The sequence below is a fragment of the Bison bison genome, unplaced genomic scaffold (genome assembly GCF_000754665.1).
Source record: "Bison bison bison isolate TAMUID 2011002044 unplaced genomic scaffold, Bison_UMD1.0 scf7180017864141, whole genome shotgun sequence".
Taxonomy (NCBI): Eukaryota; Metazoa; Chordata; class Mammalia; order Artiodactyla; family Bovidae; genus Bison; species Bison bison.
In genome coordinates this window covers 700,249-718,389 of record NW_011494713.1, presented here as the reverse complement: position 1 = coordinate 718,389, position 18,141 = coordinate 700,249, and the positions used below count along the sequence as shown (strand labels likewise).

Here is an 18,141-nt window from a genome sequence, read left to right as displayed (position 1 = left end):
TGTTCACGATTCACATATTGCTGAAGCCTGGCTTGGAGAATTTTGAGCATTACTTTACTAGTGTCTGAGATGAGTGCAATTGTGCGGTAGTTTGAGCATTCTTTGGCATTGCCTTAGTAACCATCTTTTAATTTCATGATTGCAGTCACCATCTGCAGTGATTTTGGAGCCCCAAAAAATAAAGTCTGTCACTGTTTCCACTGTTTCTCCATCTATTTGCCATGAAGTGATGGGACTGGATGCCATGATCTTAGTTTTCTGAATGCTGACTTTTAGGCCAACTTTTTCACTCTCCTCTTTCACTTTCATCAAGAGGCTCTTTAGTTCTTCTTCACTTTCTGCCATAAGGGTGGTGTCATATGCATACCTGAGGTTATTGATATTTCTCCCAGCAATCTTGATTCCAGCTTGTGCTTCATTCAGTCCAGCATTTCCCATGATATACTCTGCATATAAGTTAAATAAGCAGGGTGAAAATATAGAGCCTTGACGTACTCTTTCCCTATTTGGAACAAGTATGTTGGTCCATGTCCAGTTCTAACTGTTGCTTCCTGACCTGCATACAGATTTCTCAAGAGGCAGGCCAGGTGGTCTGGCATTCCCATCTCTTGAAGAATTTTCCACAATTTGTGGTGATCCACACAGTCAAAGGCTTTGGTATAGTCAATAAAGCAGAAGTAGATGTTTTTCTGGAACTCCCTTGCTTTTTTGATAATCCGATGGATGATGGCAATTTGATCTCTGTTCCTCTGCCTTTTCTAAAACCAGCTTGAACATCTGGAAGTTCACGGTTCATGTACTGTTGAGGCCTGGCTTGGAGAATTTTGAGCATTACTTTACTAGCGTGAGATGAGTGCAATTGTGTGGTAGTTTGAGCATTCTTTGGCACTGCCTTTCTTTGGGATTGGAATGAAAATTGACCTTTTCCTGTCTTGTAGCCACTGCTGAGTTTTCCAAATTTGCTGGCATATTGAGTGCAGCACTTTCACAGCATCATCTTTTAGGATTTGAAACAGCTCAACTAGAATTCCATCACTTCCACTAGCTTTGTTTGTAATGATGCTTCCTGAGGCCCACTTGATGTTGCATTCCTAAGTGAGTGATCATACCATCGTGATTATCTGGGTCATGATCTTTTTGTACAGTTCTTCTGTGTATTGTTGCCACCTCTTCTTAATATCTTCTGCTTCTGTTAGGTCCATACCATTTTTGTCCTTTATTGAGCCCATCTTTGCATGAAATATTCCCTTGGTATCTCTAATTTTCTTGAAGAGATCTCTAGTCTTTCCCATTCTATTGTTTTCCTCTATTTCTTTGCATTGATCACTGAGGAAAGCTTTTTTATCTCTCCTTGCTCTTCTTTGGAACTCTTCAAATGGGTATATCTTTCCTTTTCTCCTTTGCTTTTCGCTTCTCTTCTTTTCTCAGCTATTTGTATGGCCTCCTCAGACAGCCATTTTGCTTTTTTGCATTTCTTTTTCTTGAGGTTGGTCTTGATCCCTGTCTCCTGTACAATGTCATGAATCTCCATCCATAGTTCATCAGGCACTCTGTGTATCAGATCTAATCCCCTGAATCTATTTCTCACTTCCACTGTATAATTTTAAGGGATTTGAATTAGGGCATACCTAAAGGGTCTAGTCAGTGGGTGTTAAAGTCTCCTACTGTTAAGCATTATTATCTACTTCTTTCGTGTCCGTTAGTATTTGCTTTATATTTTTAGGTGCTTATATTGAATGCATATATGTTAATGAATTTAATATCCTCTTTTTGTATTCATCCTATTATTATTATATAATGTCCTTCTTTGTCTTTTGTTTTACACTTTTTTTAAAAAGGGTTTTTTGGTCTGATATATGTATTATTACCCATGCTTTTTTCTGTTTGTTCATGTCTCAATTTATTGAGGTCAACAGAGACGTGAGGTGGTGAATTACAAATGGGAGATATAAGGATAATTATTATGGTTTCCCAAGTGACACCAGCGGCAAAGAACCCACTGCCAATGCAGGAGACATAAGAGACAGAGCTTCAATCCCTGGGTTGGGAAGATCCCCTAGAGGAGAAAACGGCAACCCACTCCAGTATTCTTGTGTGGCGAACCCCATGGACAAAGTAACCTGGAGAGGTACGGTCAATGGGGTTGCAAAGAGTCAGACATGACTGAAGCGACTTCGCACACACGCACATGCAAGGACAATTATTATATAAATGCGAATCAAAACACCAGGGTTCGACCGCACACCTGTCAGAATGGCTATCATCAAAAGAACACAAAAAACAATTTTCCAAAGTATGTGGAAGAAAAAACCTTTGTACACTGCCGGTAGGAATGTATGTTGGTGCAGCCAGTGTGGAAAATAGTATGAATGTTTCTCGAAACTAAAAACAGAACAAGTGTATGATTCAGCAATTGACTTCTAAGTATGTATCCAAAAAAATAAAAGCAACAAAAACATTTATTTGAAGAGATTTATGAACCCCAATGTTCATAGCAGTACTATTTATAATAGCCAAACTATGGAAGCAACCCAAGTATCCACCAACAGCCAAACAATATTACTCAGCCATAAAAAAAATAATGAAATTCTACCATTTGCAGTAATGTGGATGAACCTAGAGAATTTTATGCTTAGTGAAATAAATCAGAGAGAAAAACAAATAGTATATGCTATCACTTATATGTGGACTCTAAAAAATAATACAAACAAATGGATAAAGCAAAACTGAAACAGTCTCACAGATACAGAAAACAAACTAGTGGTTACCAATGGGGAAAATGGCATGTTAGGCGTATGGAATTAAGACTCACAAACTATTATGTAAAAAATACAGGCAACAAGAATATATCGTACAGCACAGGGAATTTATAGTCATTATCTTATAATAATTTTAATGGAGTATAAACTGCAAAAATATTGAATCACTATGCTGTACATCTAAAACTATAAAAAATATAATATTGTAAATTAATTACACTTTAACAACAACAACAAAAAAAAAACAGGAATTCCCTGGTGGTCCAGTGGTTAGGACTCTGTGCTTTCACTGCCAAGGGCACAGGTTCAATCCCTAGTCAGGGAAATAAGACCCTGTGGGCCACATGGTGTGGTGCATCCAAAACACAGACACAACACACACACACTTTGGCCACCTGATGTGAAGAGTTGACGCACTGGAAAAGACACTGATGCTGGGAAAGACGGGTCAGGAGAAGGGGCGACAGAGGATGGGACGGTTGGTGGCATCATCGATTCAATGGACATGAGTTTGAGTGAACGCTGGGAGACAGTGAAGGACAGGGAAGCCTGGCGTGCTGCAGTCCATGGGGTCTCAGAGTCGGACATGACTGAGCAACTGAACAACAACAACACATGAACTCACTCCTTGATCTTTCCCCCCCAAGTTCTAATGAGATATAATTTGACATATAACATTGTTTAAGTCTAAGGTATACAATGTACTTAATCCTTATTCTTAACATTGCACTGAATAAAACATAAAATTGTGATTCTGAGCATGTCCTGCTGATCCACCACAAACTTTTATACTAGCACAGAAATGTAATTAATATCAACAGTTATGCAACCAATGTATGAAGTACACTTAATCATGAATATATAGCAACTAACATAATAAGTGAGAATTTCCAATTTCAATCTTTTAAGCTAAAGGTTTATCTCCAATTAGTGTTTTATTTTTAATGTTAAGATTTAAAATAGGGTTATCATTATAACCATAGGGAAATAAAGTTAGAGATTTACCTAATATATATCAGAATGCTTATATCCCCATTGTGAATAATCTAAAAAATAAAACAAACTCCCATTCACTGGCTCTTCCACTAGGATAAAAATTCTGTACTTCAATTTTTTTCCCTCAGTACTAGTTGGTATTAACAGCTACATAATTAAAGCATATCAGTGACCAACCTCTAATGTTGACAGTAGAACCTCCATTCCTGTAGAACCTTTGGCTGTCATTTCTCTCCTTGTTTTTTCTGAAAAGTAGGAGGAAAAAAAAGCTTTCTTCTAAAACATGAAAGAAAAAAAAAACTGCATAAAGATTTATCATATAGTTAACATATAATAAGATTCAGTTCACTTCAGTTCAGTCATTCAGTCGTGTCCAACTCTTTGCGAACCCATGAATTGCAGCACACCAGGCCTCCCTGTCCATCACCAACTCCCGGAGTTCACTCAAATTCACGTCCATCGAGTCGGTGATGCCATCCAGCCATCTCATCCTCTGGCGTCCCCTTCTCCTCCTGCCCCCAATCCCTCCCAACATCAGAGTCTTTTCCAATGAGTCAACTCTTCGTATGAGGTGGCCAAAGGACTGGAGTTTCAGCTTTAGCATCATTCCTTCCAAAGAACACTCAGGACTGATCTTTAGAAAGAACTGGTTAGATAATATATAAAACATATAATCAGTGTCCCCACTGGCCCAGTAAACACTCTAAATTGGTTCTTAAATGTTCCTTCCACTGATGTTGCTAGCTCTACTCTGTGTGCCCTTCTGGATTTCAGTTTACAAGACCTTCCCTGCATTTCATCACAGCTTCTGTCATGGACTAAGTGAATCCTTGTCAATACATCTAAAATCTTAAGATCATTATAATAAGACAGGTACCAGAACCAGAGGTGAAGTAGGAACAATAAAGGCAAGCCTCTTTATTATCTTTATGACAAAAACCAGAAAACATTTAATCAAAATTCATGAAAACAGAAGCCTACCACCATTTTGAAGTGGTTTCATTAATACTATTTTTAAATTCTGACTTCAATTAAAAAAAAAAACACTATAAATCAATTGTACCTCAATAAAAAAGTTGTTTTTTTTTTTTAATTTGAAGCACATAGAAATAAGACTAAGGAAGAACAATTCATGACTCAGATGATCCCTTTCATCACAATCAATAGAAAAAAAATCACTATAAATTATTTCTATTGTTTAAAGACTTCTAAATTTCTCCACAATTCTTTTCCTTTAATTAAAACCGGGGGAAAGGGAGCTTAGAGGCCAATATTTAGGAAAAGAGATAAACTTTAAATGTATTTATATATATTTTAAATAAATTTTAAAGGTTACACTCTATGTAGAGTTAAAATAACACTGATTATACTCCTCATGTGTACAATATATCCTTGTAGCCTAGCTTACATCAAATACTTTGTACCTCTCATTCCCCACCATTATACTGCACCTCCCTCCCCACTAATAATCACTAGTTTGTTCTCTGTATCTGTGTATTTGCTTCTTTGTTATATTCCCATTTGTTACACTTTTCAGGTTCCACATTTAAGTGATATCATACAGTACTTGTCTTTCTCTGCCGGACTTCTTTCTCTTAGAATAATGCCACCAAGTCCACCCGTGTTGTGCAAATGGCAAATATTGTTCTTTTTATGGCTGAGTAGTATTTTATTTTCAACGTGTGTGTGTGTGTGTGTGTGTATCATATCTTCTCATCCATTCATCTGTTGATAGTTAAGTTACTTCCATATATTGGCAACTGTAAATAATGCTGATATGAATACTGGGGTGTAAATATATATCTTCTAAAATTAGTATTTGGGGGTTTTTTGGAATATACTCAGGAGTGGAATTTCTGGATCAAATGGTAGTCCTATTGTTAGTTTTTTGAGAAACCTCCACACTGTTTTTCACAGTGGTTGTACCAATTTACATTCCTACCAACAGTGTACAAGGGTTTTTTGTACCACTTCCTCACCAACATTTGTTATTTGTGTTCCTTTTATTGACAGCCATTCTGACAGGTGTGAGGTGATATCCCATCGGGGTTTTTATTTGCATTTCCCTGATGGTTGGTGACATTGTACATTTCTAAAAATGTGCCTATATTTCCTAGATTGTCCATTTTATTGCTATATAGTTGTTCACAGTAGTCTCTTGTGATCATTTGTATTTCTGTGGTATCAGCTATAATGTCTTTTTCATTTCTGATTTTATCATTTTGAGCATGATAAAATGCTCTTTTTTTATGTATCTGGCTATAGGCTTATCAATTTTATCTTTTCAAAAAACCAGCTCTTAGTTTCACTGACTTTTCTATTTTTTTTTGGTCTCTATATCATTTATTTCTGCTCTGATCTTTATGATTTCTTTATTTCTACTAACTCTGGGGGTTTTTTGTTCTTTTTTCCCCCCTACTTCCCTTAGGTGTAAGGCTAGGTTGTTTATTTGAGATTTTTGCTTCCTGAGGTCAGCTTGTATCACCATAAACTTGCCTGTGAGAACTGCTTTTACTGCATCCTATGGATTTCAGATTATTATTTTCATTTTACTTGTTTCCAGGTATTTTATGATTTTCTTTGATTTCTTCAATGATCCATTTCTTGTTTAGTAACACTTGTTTAGCTTCCACAAATTTGCGCTTTGCAGTTTTTTTCCTTATAGTTGCTTTCCAGGCTCATGGTTTTGTGGTTAGAAAAGCACTTGATATGACTTCAATTTTCTTAAATTTCCCCAGGCTTATTTTGTGGCCTAGCATGCTATCTATCCTGGAGAATGTTTCATATGCACTTGAAAAGAACGTGTACTTTGCTGCTTTCAGAGGGAATGTTTTATTTATATATATATAGCTTATTTGGTTTAATGTGTCATTTAAGGCCAGTGTTCCCTTGCTAACTTTCTGTCTGGATGATACGTCCATTGATGTAAGTGGGGTGGGTGCTAAAGCCCCCTACTTCTATTGTGTTACTGTCCAGTTCTCCCTTTGTGCCTAGTCTCCCTTTACACCTTTAATATTTGCTACACGCATATAGGTGCTCCTACATTAGGTGCATATTTATTTACAGTTGAACTGACCCCTTGATCATCATGTTCAGTCCTTTTCTGTCTTTAAAGTCTACTTTGTCTGATTTATTTTTTTTGTTTATTTGTCTGATTTATTTTATTTTGTCTGATACAAATATTGCTACCCCAGCTTTCTTTTGATTTCCATTTGCATGTAACACTTTTTCCTGCAGAAGAAATGTTTAAAGCTAGCAGAGGCTTAATTCATGAGGCTTAACGAAAGAAGTTGCCTCTGTAACATAAAAGTTCAAAGTAAAGCAGCAAGTGCTGATGTAGCAGCTGCAGTGAGGTGGCTACATGAAACAACTGACTTTCAACATAAACAAAATATACTTATATAGGAGGAAGAAGCTATCCAGGGCTTTTCATACCTAAGGAGGAAAAGTCAATGCCTGACTTTAAAGCTTCTCTTATTAGAAACTAATGCCATCTTGTGACTTGAAGATGAAACCAATGTTCATTTACAATTCCCAAAACCCTAGGGCCCTTAAGAATTAAGCTCAATCTACTCCGCCTGCACTCTATCAATGGAACAATGATGCCTGAATGAGAGTACATGGTCTCCAGCAAGGTTTACTGACTATTTTAAAGCCCACTGTTGAGACTTACTACTCAAAAAAAAAAAGATTTTTTTCAAAATGTGACTGCTCATTGACAATGCACCTTCTCACTCCAGAGGTCTGATGAAGATATACAAGATTAGTGTTGTTTTCATGCCTGCTAACACAACATCCACTCTACAATCCATGGATCAAGGAATAATTTTGCCTTTCAAGTCTTCCTATTTAAGAAATACATTTCATAAGGCTGTAGCTGTCATAGGTAGTGATTCCTCTGATGGATCTAGGCAAAGTTAATTAAAAACCTTCTAGAAAGAGTTCACCATTCTAGATGCCATTAAGAACATCTGTGATTCATTAGAAGAGGTCAAAACATCAGCATACACAGAAGTTTGGAAGAAGTTGATTTCAACCTTCATGGATGACTTTGAGGAGTTCAAGACTTCAGAGGAGGAAGTAACTGCAGATGTGGTAGAAACAGCAAGAGAACTAGAATTAAAAGTGGATCCTGAAGATATGATCTGCAGAACTGCTGCATTCTCATGATAAAATGTTAACAGATGAGGAGCTGTTCTTAGAGATAAGCAAAGAAAGTGGTTTCTTGAGATGGAATCTATTCCTGGTGAAGACTGAAGTGGCAACAAAGGATTTAGAATACTAGGAAAACTTAGTTGATAAAGCAGCAGATTGAGATAAAATCCAATTTTAAAAGAAGTTCTGCTGTGGGTAAAATGCTATCAAACAGCACTGCATGCAACAGTGAAAAAATGTGAAAGAGTGTGTGTAGCTGATTTCACTGTCTTATTTTAAGAAACTGCTACAACCATACCAGCCTTCAACAACTACTACCTTGATCAATCAGCAGCCTATTATAAATATAGAGGCAAGACACTCTAAGAGCAAAAAGGTTATGACTCACTGAGGGCTTACATTTTTCAGCAATAAAGTATTTCTAATTAAAGTATGTACATTTTTTACACATATGTTATTGCACACTTCACAGACTAAAGCACAGTGTAAACACAACTTTTATATGCACTAGGAAACAAAAACTCCACTTGACTCACCCTACTGCGATGTTTGCTTTATTGCAGTAGCACGAAATCAAACATGCAGCATCTCCGAGGACTCTCTGTACTTACACACATGAGCCATATCATATATCATAAATAATTAATTACTTTTAATAGTTGTATAATGTAGTTATACAGTCCCACAGTTTGGCTATATCAAAATTAATTCAACCATTTTCTCATTGTTGGATATTTCAGGTGATTTCTTGAACTCTGATTTTATATACACACTGAAACATCTCCAAATTGTCTTTTTATAATATGACTTTTATTTCACTCAGGTTTCTGAGAGTGAAGTGTTAAATAAAACAGCAAGTGCACTTTAAATCTTAATAACATTGCCAGATTCTTTTCTCCAAAGCTTATAATAATCATTACACCACCGACAGTGTATGAGAATACCCTATTTTCCATGCCTTCAACAGTACTGGATATTGTCATTCTCTAATTTCTGCCAAAGTAACTAATGAGAAATAACTTCATTGTTTTCATTAGTAATTCCTGACTTCTAATATATGTTTATCGGCTATTTGTATTTCTTCTTGTTTGAGCCATAAATTCCTAATCATTCTCTCTAAAATGGATAGATGACAGGACAATCTTTCACTACTAATTTATACTGTGTCAACTATAAACAGAGTCATTGGATTACATAACCTCAGGGGGCAGTATTCAAGGGCTGGCTCCCCCACTGGTGGATGGCAGGGTGAGGAAACGGACAGTATATGGTAGTCGTATGACTAGGTGAATTTTTAGTGATGGTGTTGGAGTAGGGGCTTCTAGAATGTGATGGGAAGAATGTACAGTCATGAGAGCAGTTAAACATAGTATCTATAGGTTTAAAAAAATTGTCTTCTCTTGGTTTTTGCTGAAGTGCTTTGTTTTGTTTTAAGGAGTTATTTCATATGAGAAGACAGTGAATATACTGTGTATATCTATCTTTGCACTAATACAGTGACTATCCTTACACATTTACCTTAGTTGATAAGCACAATATTTACAAAGGCTAGAATCCAGTATAGCAACTTTCTGAATTAAAAGATTTTGCTAGAAACAAATGCAAAGATCTCTCCTAGGTTTGGGGATGCTGTCAAATATTCCTTAAATGGGCTACATAGGAATAAGTTACCAAAATAAAATAAGGGCCTATAACCACAAAGATAGGTTAATAAATACCAGCTTCCTGAACATAGTAAATGCTTGCTGAACATCTTACTTCAATTACCTATACCTCTAGAATAATGCAATAATAAAAAACCAGTAAACTAAAATAACTGTGAATTGTCTGGATCTTAATTTTAACAGAATGCTTTCAATGTGTCACTGTCAAATATTAAGGCAGCTGTTGATTTACCCTTATTTAGAAAAAGAAAAATCAAGGTGTCTTTTTCCTTTTTAAATCAAGCACAGATTTTGGAATCCTAAATTTCTTAAATTTAAAAAAATTTAAGAAAATCTTTAAAATCTTAAATTTTTTTTAGCTCCTATTGAGACAATTACATGGGTTTTTATTGGACCTGTACAAATAATGTTATACTGATATATTTACTCATATTATAATTAGACTTGATTTACTAATGTTTTATTTGGGATTTTTCAAATTAATGTTCCTTAGTGAAAAGTTAATACTTTTCTTCTCTTATACTCTGTCAAGGTTTGATACCCTATGGTTCAGTGGTGGAAAATCCACCTGCCAAGCAGGAGATGTAGGTTCAATCCCTGGAGAAGGAAAGAGCAACCCACTCCAATATTCTTGCCTGGGAAATCCCATGGAGAGAGGAGACTGGCGGACTACAGTCCATGGGGTTGCAAAGAGTCAGACACAACTTAACAACAACAACAGTAGTACTAGCTTTATAAATTGGATAAATTACGCTTAATTACAGATATCATTTATTGAACACTTTTAACATCATTTTTATATACTTCTCATATAAATTTCATGCTAATTACATGATATTTCTTATCTCTATTTCAGAGTCAGTGCAACTAAGTCTCACAGGTTCAAAACTTCCCTAAGGTCACCCAATCACTGAAAGACAGTGCTTGCATTTCAAAGCAGGGACAATACTAATAACTAATATAATACCTGACATCTTTTTGTCAACATTCTACAAGCAGTACTGGAATTAGGTGCTGCCTGAAAAATGGGGAAAGGAGGGCAATCATATATGAGTGAAATCATAATCATTTTTAGAAATAATGCTTTGAAAAACAATTTCATCCATAGTTATTCAGTTTTCAATTCCTTGAATCTATATAGAAAGTTCGAATTTTACATAAAATCATATATTTCTCATTTTTAGCATCTACTTTTAAGCAATTAAGAAAGCATTTCAGAAACAAGAGACGAAAGCTTACCTTGACTCTGAGCCAAATGAAGAATTTTTGATGTAACATATCTGGCAGTATCTGATTCTGTAGATTCAGTATTGATCTTCTCCAGCTGAGCCAGGAGTCCCACAATTCTAGAGTTATTGGTGAGGCTAAAAAGAATATTACTTTAAATTAGGGCACATTCTACATCAATTGTAAATTCAATACTATGAAGATCAGTTGTTAAAAACAAATCAAAATTCTACCCTTCTAAAAACATTAAGCATTTACACATGTCACATATCCTTAATCTGTTTTAGAGCTTAATATTGCAAACATCCAGTTGATTTAAGTGAGAAACATTCTATTTCAAAAAACCACAAAGGTGCATTCAATCCTGCCAGCAATCTTCCATCACATCCTGAAAGTTCACCTTTCCAGTTACCCCCCTCCACCAAGCAGGCTTTTTACACATTCTATGCTCTCCTCAGACTCTAACCATCCCTTCTACCCGACTCCATTTTTCAGTTAGCACCCTGCTTCACAACTATTATAAAGTCAAAGAAGAAAACGCTTATCTTCACACAACCAGCACCTTAAACCTCTCTGATTCTCTTCCCACATTCTTTCTTCCTTATTCTCATTCATTATACATTTGTACCATTTGACAGTACCATTCTAGATACTGTCAACAGAGAACAAAACAAACAAAAATTACTGCCCCTCAGAGTGAACATTCTAATGAGACAAAGTAAATACATAAATAACTATATAAATAGTATTAAGGTGGTGGGAAGCACTATGGAGAAAAGCAGGTTGTGGGGATAAAAGGGGCAAGGAGGCAGATGGCTGCAATTTTGGAGAGCATAATCAGGAAAAACCTCGAGAGGGCACCATTCAGGGAAAGGCCTGAAAGGAGTAAGATAATGAGCAGTGCAGATACCCACTGAAAGAGCTGTAACAATCATCAAATCACCAAGGCAGGACCATGCCTGCTGTGTTCAATTAAGAACAGCAGCAGACTTAGAGTTGGGGGTGATGCAGAAGACAGCACCATCATTCAGAGCCTTGCAGGCCACTGTACAGATGTTGACTTTTTTCAAGTAAATGAGATGGGAAGTTTTTGAGAAGAGTGATGTGCTCTGACTTGCTTTTAAAAGGCTTTCTTTTGCTGGTATGTTGAGACACAAAGAACAATTCCTCCACTTGTATGCCTAACCCCGGCCCTTCTTGCATTTCTAGTGTATTTGCTCCTTCCAGTTGATCCTCCTCTGATTCATCATTTAGCTCTCCCGTGCAATCGCATCATACCCATTGGCACACAACACGATCTAGGAGCTCCCAGTAATTAGCACCCCACTTCTCAGCTATTCCTTGAAGATGTCTGTACTTGCCCTCCCACATACTGCTCACTTTTTCAAAGTTTAGTTTCTAACACTGTGAGGTCTCCCCAAAACCTCCTGCAGTCACAGCTTTTCTTTTCATACTCACCGCTGTCCAAGTCAGCTCCTCTGTCTACACTTTCCTCTTTGGGCTTTAATGGCTCCACACACACCTGAGTTTCATCCTATGGCCACTTCTTCTAGATCTCCTCTCATGGCTACTCCTCCCACAAATCTCTAGATGCTGAAGACCCCCCAGAGTTCTACACTCAGCCCTCTTCTCCTCACTCTCCCTACTCTACTGCCCCAAGCGATCTCATGCAACCCTACAGCTGCAAAATCAATACACTGCCCAGCTCCTACATTTAATTCCAGCCTCAACCTACTCCTCTTTGATTGTAACTTTCCCAAACTCACATAAACCATCAGTTGCTCAAGACAAAAATCCAGATTCCCTTTCCCACACTCAACTCATTATCAGCTCTATCTCTAAACATCTCAAATCCATCCACTTCTCTCCATATATAATCATTATTTGGAAAACCAAGATCTACTATCATGACCTTGACAGCTTCCCCTACTTAAAAAATTTCATGAAAAAATCAGTGGTGATATTAATAAATATAATTTTTAGAAACTGTATAATAAAGTGTGTCAATATTCAGATATCTGCATAATTTACACGCAGAGTACATCATGCAAAATGCCAGGCTAGATGAATTACAAGTTTGAATGAAGACTACTGGGAGAAATATCAACAACCTCAGATGTGCAGATGATACCATTCTAATGGCAGAAAGTGAAGAGGAACTGAAGAGTATCCTGATGAGAGTAAAAGAGGAGAGTGAAAAAGCTGGCTTGAAACTCAACATTCAAAAAACTAAGATCATGGCATCCAGTTCCATTACTTCATGGCAAATAGAAGGGGAAAAAGTAGACGTGGTGACAGATTTTACTGAGTTCCAAAATCACTGCAGATGGTGACTGCAGCCATGAAATTAAAAGATGCCTGCTCCGTGGAAGGAAAGCTTTGACAAAACTAGATAGTGTATTAAATAGCAAAGACATCACTTTGCCAACAAAGGTCCATATAGTCAAAGCTTCTCATGTACTGACTGAAAGCTGGACCATTAAGAAGGCTGTGCACTGAAGAATTGATGCCTTCAAATTATGCTGCTGGAGAAGGCTCTTGAGAGTCCCTTGGACTGCAAGGAGATCAAATCAATTAATCCTAAAGGAAATCAACCCTGAACAGTCATTGGAAAGACTGATGCTGAAGCTAAAGCTCCAACACTCTGGCCACCTGATATGAAGAGCCAACTCACTGGAAAAGACCCTGATGCTGGGAAAGACAACGGCAAAAGGAGAAGAGGGCAGCAGAGGATGTCCATTGACCACTGACTCAATGTACATTTGTTTGAGCAAACTCCGGAAGACAGTGAAGGACAGGGAAGCCTGGCATGCTGCAGTCCATGGGGTCACAGAGTTGGACATGACTGAGCACAACAACATATATAATATGTATACTAATATATGACACACTGAACTAAGAAGCAGACAAGAGAATCCAGCTGTCTTCTGTTAAGACAGACATTAAAGAAATGAGCAAACATTTAATAAAACATTCCACTTTCCGGATTTCCCTGGCAGTCCAGTAGTTAAAGACACCAGGATTCCAAGCCTGGGACATGGATTCAATCCCTAGTAGGGAAACTAAGATCCCACATGTTGTGTAGCATGACCAAAAAATTAAAATTAAAAAAATTGGAAAAAAAAAGGACTGTAAATGCCACCTTCTATTTTGACAACTTATTTTAGTAAAAATATTATTACATACAATAATAATAATGTTATATTATTATAATCTAAAAAATAGATTACTATTTTTTTATGAAATAATTTCTCAATTTTAATTTATCATATGGTAGTATTACTATATTACATATAATTATATTGATATATCATAATATAAATGGCAATATCGATGTTATGCTGGACTGGAAGAAACACAAGCTGGAATCAAGACTGCCGGGAGAAATATCAATAACCTCAGATATGCAGATGACACCACCCTTATGGCAGAAAGTGAAGAGGAACTCAAAAGCCTCTTGATGCAAGTGAAAGAGGAGAGTGAAAAAGTTGGCTTAAAGCTCAACATTCAGAAAACGAAGATCATGGCATCCAGTCCCATCACTTCATGGGAAATAGATGGGGAAACAGTGGAAACAGTGTCAGACTTTATTTTTCTGGGCTCCAAAATCACTACAGATGGTGACTGAAGCCATGAAATTAAAAGACACTTACTCCTTGGAAGGAAAGTTATGACCAACCTAGATAGCATATTCAAAAGCAGAGACATTACTCTGCCAACAAAGGTTCGTCTAGTCAAGGCTATGGTTTTTCCTGTGGTCATGTATAGATGTGAGAGTTGGACTGTGAAGAAAGCTGAGCGCCGAAGAATTGATGCTTTTGAACTGTGGTGTTGGAGAAGACTCTTGAGAGTCCCTTGGACTGCAAGGAGATCCAACCAGTCCATTCTGAAGGAGATCAGCCCTGGGATTTCTTTGGAAGGAATGATGCTAAAGCTGAAACTCCAGTACTGTGGCCACCTAATGTGAAGAGTTGACTCATTGGAAAAGACTCTGATGCTGGGAGGGATTGGGGGCAAGAGGAGAAGGGGACGACAGAGGATGAGATGGCTGGATGGCATCACTGACTTGATGGACGTGAGTCTTGGTGAACTCCAGGAGTTGGTGATGGACAGGGTGGCCTGTCATGCTGCGATTCATGGGGTCGCAAAGAGTCAGACACAACTGAGCGACTGATCTGATCTGATCTGATCTGATCTGATGGTAAATATCAATACATCAAGTAACGTACATCAACAAAAGCTTTTTGGAGTCTCCATTAATTTAAGACCACAAGGGGATTCTTAGCCAAAGTTTGAGAACTCTTGTTCTAAACTTCTCCTGTACATTTTGTGCTCTGATCTAGAATCAACCCTTTCTCCAAAAAGCCCCGGGTTTTTTTGGTAAGAAATGGTATTAAGACACCAGAGTCTGAACACTAGAGAGGAAATACATCTTTAAAAACAATTCTGTAACTTAGATGTAAGGGAAATTTGCATTATGGAAATCGGAATTCTGAAATTTATTAATTAGGGTTTTTTTTGTTTGTTTTCTCCAATAATATTTCTCTTTAAGGTTATCTGTTAGCATTTTTCAGTAGGTAGAACATTTACTATTAAAAATATCCAAAAACATATGAAACACACTGATCATAACACATCTTCTGTTCCATTCCAAAGTGAGAGTTTTTTTTTTTCAGTAACTCTTAAATTTTTAAATTAAATTACACTGCTACCAAAATAAAACAGCTTGCAATTAAGTGATTCTAAGAATCATACTCTTACAAATTATAGACGTATGCATGAATTTTTTGAAGGAAGGCAAACAAATGGAAATTAAGAACAACGTAATAAGCAAGCTGATGTTCCTATTTTTTACTTTTCTCACTAACAGAATAAAAACTGAACAAAATATTCCAAGCCACCTCCAGCTCAGATCTAAAGATCTAAGACTGTTGACACTAATGTTGAGAGAACTGTAGGGTGAACACTAGAGGGCAGTTCTACCTACTGCATGATTTTTTATTTTGGTTTAATAGGACTCTGTCAGACCCCATGAACTGTAGCCCACCAGGCTCTTCTGTCCACAGGATTTCCCAGGCAAGAGTACTGGATTGAGTTGCCATTTCCTTCTCCAGGGAATCTTCCTGACCCAGGGATTGAACCTGCACTCCTCTTGGCAAGCGATTCTTTACCACTGAGTCAATGATTTTTAGAGTTTGGCAAATCCAAGCGTAAAGGAGAAAAAACAAACAAAAAAGCTATACAGCTATTCAATGAACAATTTAAACTATAATTTTTCAGTAAAGCAGAAAACTGTTAAATAAAAAGACTCAGATAAGAATTTATCTTCCCTCCCTTGCCCTATTTTGAGGTGAATCAAAATGAGACCAAAACCAACCTCGGGAGGTTACATTTATAACTGATAACATTAATTACTTGAATAGTTAGAACATTAGGGAATTGAAAACATGACTGATGTGGAGTATATCAAGTCAAGTTAACTTTCCAATGTATATTTTAAAGACACTATCACAAATATTTGTTTCACTGTAGTGGTCTCCTACTGCTTTTGATTCTCTGAGTTTACACACAGTCTTACAGCTATTTCCTTAAAAATATAAATTTTTTATATGTTACAAAAATCTCAATGGTATATACATCCTGCAACAAATAATTTCCCAAGCAAGTGCAAGAGCTAAAGAAACTATCTTCACATTGCAAATAAATTTTATTTACCTTCTCATAATAAAATGTAAATTGCATACAGGTAACAAACATGTCTTCGTAAATAAGCTATAAACATCTGACAGCAAAAAATTCATTAAAATATACCAAAGTTTTAAACTTAATCAGTAGTCTTAGTAAATAAGACTTAATTTCAAACAATATGGTATCATATCCAAAATATGCACATTATCGTTCAGAAATGGTTGTTCCTCATTTCTAACTCTTTAATTTTTATTTATTTTTACTACTTTTGCTTTAATCACATTTTTATTGTTTCCAAATACTGAACACAAAAGTTTATTTTTCTTTTTTGTTGAGCAAAGGACAATGAAAAATCGAAATTTCACTATCATTCCTTTGTAGAAATAGTTAAATAGTTAGGTATGTAAGTTTAGAAAACAATATTCTTCTAACTGGAAGAGAACAATAACTATTTATCTAACTACTTCTTATATAATAATTAAACGCAGTAAGGCACAGGAACTAAGCTGGACATCCTGATCAACAGAACGAAACTGAGTATAACAGATCTACACTTACACAAATAACTGACTTTTGATACAGGTACAAAGGAAACTCAGTGGAGAAAGGATAGTCTTTCTAAAAACGGTGCTGAACAATCAGATATCCAAATGCCAAAAAAAATGTTCTATCCACACCTCACACCATATAAAAATTAACCCAAATAGGAGCACAGACCTAAATGCAAAATCTAAAACAATAAAAAACTGGAAGAAACATAAAAGAAAATATTGATAATATGGGTTCTGCAAATATTTCTTAGATGTAACTCTAAAAGCATAACCCATAAAAGAACAAATAAACAAATGAAAATCATCTAAATTTAAAACTTCTGATCTTAGAAGATACTACATTAGGAACTTCCCTGGTGGTCCAGCAATTAATAATCCACCTTGCAATACAGGAGACTCAGGATTGAACCCTGGACCAGGAATTAAGAACCCACATGCCTTGGAGCAACTGAGCCCTGCGTCACAACTAGAGAGTCACGTGACACAATGTGACACAAGGAAAGATCCTGCATGATGCAACTAAGACCTGACGCAGCCAATAAATAAATAAATATTAAAGAGAGAGAAATTGAGAGAGAGAGACGACAGCACACAGAATGGGAGAAAATATGAAGGAAAAAAAAGAAGTGCAACTGAAAGAAAATGCTTACAATTCAAGTATCTGATAAACAACTTGAATCCATAATATTAAAAAAAAAAACCTAAAACTCAATTATTAAAACACTAAAATTTCAAAAAATAGAAGATTTGGAAAGAGACATCACCAAATAAGAGATGCTAAAAGATAATGCACCAAACAACTCATGAATTGATGTTCAACATCATCAGCCATTCAGTTCAGTTCAGTTCAGTTGCTCAGTCGTGTCCGACTCTTTGCAACCCCATGAATCGCAGCACGCCAGGCCTCCCTGTCCATCACCAACTCCCGGAGTTCACTCAGACTCACGTCCATCGAGTCAGTGATGCCATCCAGCCATCTCATCCTCTGTCGTCCCCTTCTCCTCCTGCCCCCAATCCCTCCCAGCATCAGAGTCTTTTCCAATGAGTCAACTCTTCGCATGAGGTGGCCAAAGTACTGGAGTTTCAGCTTTAGCATCATTC

At 36.6% G+C, this 18,141-nt stretch overlaps 1 protein-coding gene across 1 annotated transcript in view; it reads right to left on the bottom strand.

The window, feature by feature from the left end:
• AGTPBP1 (ATP/GTP binding protein 1) overlaps positions 1-18,141 on the bottom strand; it is a 188,776-nt gene that overhangs the window by 136,487 nt on the left and 34,148 nt on the right. The window contains exons 3-4 of the mRNA XM_010840172.1: positions 10,814-10,938; positions 3,933-4,000 (exon numbers count right to left, since the gene is read on the bottom strand). Of these exons, the coding sequence (XP_010838474.1) occupies positions 3,933-4,000; positions 10,814-10,938 (193 nt within the window). The remainder of the gene's footprint in view (positions 1-3,932; positions 4,001-10,813; positions 10,939-18,141) is intronic.